The 6,494-nt window shown below is 55.4% G+C and overlaps 1 protein-coding gene across 1 annotated transcript in view; it reads right to left on the bottom strand.

Annotated features, from left to right (window-relative positions):
* Positions 1–881: 881 nt before the first annotated feature.
* The window catches only part of Rims4 (regulating synaptic membrane exocytosis 4), a 61,089-nt gene continuing 55,476 nt past the window's right edge, over positions 882–6,494 (bottom strand). Inside the window, exon 6 of the mRNA XM_010631474.1 lies at positions 882–5,362. Within this exon, the coding sequence (XP_010629776.1) occupies positions 5,144–5,362 (219 nt within the window). The 3' untranslated portion in view covers positions 882–5,143. The remainder of the gene's footprint in view (positions 5,363–6,494) is intronic.

Below are 6,494 nucleotides of genomic sequence, written 5' to 3'. Positions count from 1 at the left end.
CTCCAGCTGCAGTTGCGGGCTTGTGAGAATCCGGCCTTCTCCCCGCCTCGGAGTCCCACGGCCGTGCGCGGTGGCAGGGCAGACAGGCCTCGCGCCCGGCGGAAGTCCCTCTGATCCAGCCGTGACTGGGCGGGGCTCCAGCTGGATGGGCGGGTCTGGTTTCACCCAGGGCCGGGAGATGGCTGTCTTCCAGGGTGAGCATCTTCTGCGACTCTTCCCTTTCCTCCCCGCCAATGCCGTATCATAAGCACAAGACAGACTCCACAGTGATCCTGTTGGTGCAAATCCCTCCTAGTCCAAACTAGGACAGCCGGGCACATCAGCCCGCGAGGCCCTGCACAGGCGCATGTCACTAGCCAGCTCGTCAGATGGCTGTTCGTTAAGACGAGGTAGTTCTGCATGCTGCAGGGAAAGGTACAACTCCGGACTCCTATTATCCAGGCCACAGGAGAAACGGGAACAGAGATGGAAAGAACTGCCTGCCATCCACGACAGAGCTGACTTGGCTCATGTGTGAATGACTTCTCCACTCGTCCCTGGCCATTCCCACTTCTGGGTCCAGGGGGCTTTGCTGAGTCTCCACGTCACAGGGAACCTGGAGGCAGCCCGATGCTGCGGATCCTGCTTGTCACCAGCAATGTGACCTTTGGACTCTCATCCTCTACCTGGGCCTCCGTTTCCCCATAAGTAAGGAAGCCATGAGTGGGTTCCCGTAGAGCTCTGCTCCCTGCGGTGCATCTCTGGCAGAGCTTTCTAGGACAAGCCCCGATCCCACGAGGGAACATTAGTGAAGCCCACAGTTGGCCATTCTGGCATCCCATAGCACTCAGCCCCTTAAAACACCAGTCTCAGAACTGTCCTGACACAGACAGCAAGCCAGGTTAGAAAAGCCAAAAACTTTAATTTTCAACATGAGCTACATGGTCATGAACACAATGCAATGTGACCCACTCCAACCCAGGGGCCCCAGAAACCCGCCCTCCCTAAAGGACCAGTGGCTCCTGCTCCGGGAGAGGGCACAAGGGAAAAGTGGGTGGACGGAAGGAGGACCCCGGGTCCAGGAGCCAGGGATCTGCCCTCCCACCACCCCACAGCAGGCAGTCAGGGCATGAAAGGGCTGAGTTGACACCTGTGCTCTAGTTCCAGCCTCCTCTGCCCTGGTGGCCACTATGAGTAAAATGGGCAGGGCCACCTGCTCTAGGGGCTTTCTGTGAGCTCGTGGATGTGAACGCTTTCCAGCCTTTGACTGCTACTGCCTCTGCAATCACGGGCCCTCCCAGAGGGCAGAGGGAGCTGATACAGCAGGGCAGGGAGGGGGCTCGGTCCTCCGGGTCTGGCACAGCACTGCTGCTCAATAAATAAATGCAGGTGACCTGGCCTGACACAACAGCTGTGTCTCTGGAGGGAGTGGCTCAGTGCTCTCTGAACACGAGGCATGCCCAGAGCTCCAGGGTTAGCAAGCTGGATGGTGCATCAGCGCTGTAAAGTGCAAAACCCCCTAACAGTCCCCCGGAGTGGGAGAGAGCTCTGAACTGCTGGAGAAGTGAGTGCTAGTGCTGGCTGAGCCACTCGCTTGACGTGGGACTTTCAAAAGCACCTTCCTCCTCCGGGACCTTGGCCTCACCTCTTGAAAATAAAGGCCTCCCTCCACCCACTGTCCCGAGCTCTTATGAGGCTCAAATGCCACACTCCCAGGGAAAGCACTGTGAAACAAGGTGGCCAGCACTGAGGGAAAGCGTGGCTCAGCGCATCTGAAGCTCAGTGAGGATGTCTCTAGGTGCAGGTGCTTGCTATGGCTCCCCCTCCTCATTCTCAGCCCAGGCAGGAGCGGACGCATCAGCACTCCTCCCCAGCTGGTCCAGGCAAGGTTACGTCCCTGGATGGGAGCCCCCACCCCTTCATTAAGACCTAAGATTAAATCCTGCGCTCCTAGCTGGGGACTTAGCTCAGTGGTTCCACCACCTGCCTCCGTCAGCTGGGCAGACACAGAGAGGCCTCAGTCTCCAAGTCCAAGCCCAGAAAAGACACTGGCCCACAAGAGCCAAGTAGGACTCTAGCCCAGGGTTTAGAGGCAGAACTGCTGATCATGGCTGAGCTGTCCTGGAACAATTTTCCTGCACAGGGAGGAAGCACAGTGGGGCCCCAATCTCGGCCTCCACTGCTCATTTGCTAGGGGTCTGCAGCTGGGCCTGTTTCTTAATCTCTCAGATGGGATACAGCTCGCTCTGGCCATATTTTGGGGGCCCTGGGAGGCTTTAAAGAGAAGAAAAAAGAGTGGGAGGTGGCAGCCCCCTTCAGTCTGCATCGGCTCCAGCTCAGCTCCCCCAGGGAGGAGGAGACCCAGGCTGGGGGAGCCATGAACACACAGGTGACCCCTGGGCGGCTCCTCCTGTATTGGGCCCCAGTCTTCTCATCTGTTAAATGGAAATGGACTCAAGGTCCCAAAAGCCTTTCCTTAGTATGGAAAGTCATTTTGGAGAAGGACAACAGAGGTGGTGCCCTCCCATGGCATCCCTGCCCAGAGACTGAAAAAAGAAACTCCTAAGACGCTAGCCCCAGAAAGGCCCCCAACTCCACTCTGTTCCTCACCAAATGGTGGAGTCTGAGTTGGCAAAAGAGCAGACAGCAGAGGGGACACCCAGGCTGAAGTTTCCCCAAAGCTAATGATGAAAATAAACACTCCCCCTCCCCCGCTGTCCTCCCTGGTGAGGACGGATGGTGGTTCCCACACCCAAGGGTCACAGCCCCTTCTAGGGGGCACTGCTCACAATGATATGGATACACAGGGCTCTAGCCCCCACCCCACCCCTCCAGGAGGTGAGCGAGATTTCACAGAACAAACAAGAAAGTCATGAGGGGGCCTTGCTGACCACCCCCAGGGTGTTATTGCTTTGGAGCGCGCTCTTCTCCCTCTCCCTGTCCCTTCCTCCTTTCTCTGTATCTCTCCTCTGTCTCTAACCCGAGCAGACAGTGGAGGGAGGGCTCTGGCTGGGAGGATGAGTCAGAGCTGAGCCCCTACCCCTCCGGCTGGAACAGCCAGGCTCTGCCCGACTTTGAAAAGTGACCCCTGAACAAGCAGAGCAGTGACAGACAGCTGGAGAGAGAAGGTACTCTCCTGCTGGCTCCAAACATCCCATAGAGCGAGTAATAAATGAACAGCAGAGAAATCACACCGCTAAAATCGCAGGGAAGCAGGGGAGAGGAGCCAACTGTGGGCCTTGGATAGGCCACGTGGAGCCCTGTGCCCTCCCACACTGTCCCAGTCTTAGGATCCCCCTCCATGGTCCCGAGAAGCTCTGCAGACCTGGAGGAGAGGGGCATCTCCATTTCTCCTTCCCGGTGCACTGTCTAGAGTTCCACGGAAGTGACAGAACTTAACCGTAATGGGCAGCCAAGGCTTAACCAGGCCAAGGAGCGGGAGGACTTCCAGGTGGAAGGAAACCCTAGTGGAACTGGGAACAAGGTGGGACCAAGTAGAGCCCAGGGGTCTTCAGTGTGAAGAAACCAGGCCCTTCCACCCAAGCCCAGCAAACCTCAGGAGACTCTCATACAGCAAATCAGAGCCGAGGATAATAAATCAGAATGTTGAGTATAATGGACAGATCCAGCTACATCCCTACAGGGGAGAGTTTGAAAGGGGAGGGGGAGGGGAGACGGGGGAGGAAGAGGAGGAGGAGGAGGAGGAGGAAGAGTACTGGCCTCCTGGGAACCAGATGGCTGATCCAGGCCCAGGCCAGCAAGGAGACATGGTCTCCTGGAATGTACTTGGGTCTCCTCCCCATCTCCAGCCTCGGGCTCTGTGAAGACTACTCTGAGCTAAGAACAGGGCCCAGGATGTGAATACTAACTCTACCCAGCTAACCTGGACGACACCCTACACAGCAGGGACTAGGTGAAGAGGACTGGCAGGCTGCTGGATGCCTCCCAGGGGGAGGTGGCAGAAATGTGCTTTTCTATAAAGAGGGGCCAGCCTACATCCTCCCTCACATGCACAGGGCTCCCACAGGCCCCAGGGAAAGCCACTGAGAAGGTGGCTACCCAGGCCAATTTTTACTTTTAATTCTTCACTCCTTCCACCACCTTCTTCCCTTGAGCCAAGGTGACTGAGGCTGGGCAGGGGGTTCTACCCTTAGTACAAGATGGTTTATTTAAAAACACTAAAATAGGGTGGCTCTACTGCTTCCTCTGACCTCTAACCTGCAGACAGAGCAGTAGACAAGATGACCTTTGGTCTCATCTAACAAGCAAGGGTTCCCTTATTGGGAAACCCTCACCTCAACATCACCAGTCGCAGTCCCAGCTTTCCTCAGTTTCCCCATCCCCTTTCCTCAGTATCCTCCAAATGCTGAGATGGTGAATTCCCTGGTCACCGGGTTCTGGAAACTCAGGGTCTTATAGCTCTTCCACCAAAACAAAGATGACAATGTTCCTTCTAATTCAACAACAGTTCCCAAACTATCTTGTTGCAGTCCTATGGAGCAAGGTACCTCCTCTTTTCCTTTGGTCCCTGCTGGCCCCCAATTCCTAGAGCCACCAGAAGAGGGGCAGGCAGGAGGGGATGGATAGATGAACTCGGACAGGCTGCGGCAAAGCTCCTTCCTTGGGCAGGCAGAGGGAGGCCCGAGCTCCTCTTCAAGTGGGGGTCTCTGAGCCCCTGGGAGCTGGCTCCGGATCCTTGCAAAGCTGCCCCTTCAGCTCTGGGGCAGGAGTAGCTGCCTGAACCCGGTGCCGCAGGAAAGACACTTGCTGGTAATTGGCACCATGGAGATGGCCGGCTGGGTTCTGGACTTGGCTCCGGGCAGCAAGCTTCCGAGGAGGCAAAATGGGGACAGGTGGGACAGTGTTTGGGCAGGTGGGTGGTTTGCTCTGCCACCTCAGTCCTTCTAGTGCAGCCAATCCACCAAGTTAACAATTGGCCAAGTCAAAAGTGCAGCCAACCCGTTGGGAGAGGGAAGGTCTCAAGGGGTAGGAGGCAAAGAAGAGGTGAGGAGGGGCCCAAGGGGGGCAGGTCTCCCCATTCTGCTTCCCCACTATGGGGGAGAACCCCGTACTCCTCTGTTTAATGTGCCCCTGGGCCTGGGGTCCCAGGTCAGGGCCGGGTGGTCTCCAGGCCATCTCGGGGAGCCCCTCCCCATCCCTGGCACTAAGATCGCTCGCCACAAGGCCCAACAGTGCTCTCAAGGGACAACTGCGATGCCTGCCGCAGCAGGGGACCTGTGGCTGGGTCCACCATGGAGGAGGTGGGGAAGAGCTTGTACCAGCCCACAGCCAGGGTGGTCAAGTCCAGCTCCTCCAGCAGCACTCTGGCCACACCCATGAACTGCTTCCGCTCCATTCGCCCATAGTTTCCCCACACGATCACCTGTAGGGGTAAAAAGAAAAAAAGTGTGGCTTAAGCCCGCCAATGCCACTTGCAGGCCCAGAACCAGAACCTGGGGTTCCCCAGGCCCGTTTGTCTGAGTGCTACCTCCTTAAAATTGCTCAAAGCTGACCATATTTTCTTGGCTCTAGAGTCTCCATTATCACTGGCCCTCCGAGCACCTCTATATCCGCCCTCCACATGCCACATCTCTGAACCCAGGCTTTCAAGCCGGACCCTACATCATGAAGGAGTCTTCTACCTGCCTCCCCTGTGGGCTTTCTGCTTCCAAATCTTCAGGTACCCTCTCCCCAAAGTTTTACAAAGTGGCAGCTACAGTTTGCATGCTACCTTTTTTTTTTTTCCAACCAGTGTCTTCCCCTTTTCTTGGTCAACACCCGCTTGGAACTGCCCAGTGGTGGTCTCTGGCTGCCTGACCCTCACCGGCTGTTCTGTACTTCAGCTTCTATCTCAGGCCCCCTCTACAAAGGTGGGCTGGTTCTAATGTTCAGAATTAGGGTCAGATACAGGAGTCTCAGGACTCTCTGCCTCTTACTGTCTTGTGTGTGTGTGCACGTGCGTGCGTGCGTGCTTCTGTTGTCTGAACCCAGAACCTTCACATTTAGCTATATCCCCAACCCTTTATTCTATTTTTAAGACAATGACTTGTAGAATTGCCCAAGATGGGCCTGAACTTGCAATCCTCCCGCCTCAGTTTCGCAGAGTCTTGGGGTTACAGGCATGTACCACCATTCCCAGTTGGCTGTGTGGTTCCTGACAAGTCCTTTAGCTCACTAAGCTTCAGTTCCTGTGTGTGTAACTGGAACAATCCTAGCTCAGCTTATTTTGCAGGTAAGGATCAAAGGACAGAGCGGCTGCAAAAGCTGACTGGCAGCTGTACGCTGCTCCTCAGGGTCATGTTCAAACAAGGGAGCTGTCCTTCTAGTCTGTTGGGTGTCTAAACTGGCTTGAGATTCAGTCTTTCCCTGCACAAAATGATTACTGTCTAAAATGAGGCTCAGCGAAGTTAAATCATTTACCTCAGATTGTTCAACTTTGGTTTTGGTGCTCCCCAGGTAGCTGATAAATGTTCTTTCCTATTCTGTTTCTTTTTTTTTTTTTTTTTTAAGACAGG

This window comes from Fukomys damarensis, unplaced genomic scaffold, assembly GCF_012274545.1.
Source record: "Fukomys damarensis isolate Sample0158 unplaced genomic scaffold, DMR_v1.0_HiC HiC_scaffold_22, whole genome shotgun sequence".
NCBI lineage: Eukaryota > Metazoa > Chordata > Mammalia > Rodentia > Bathyergidae > Fukomys > Fukomys damarensis.
Note: the sequence above shows the minus strand (reverse complement) of the source record. Positions and strands in the feature narration are given on the sequence as shown.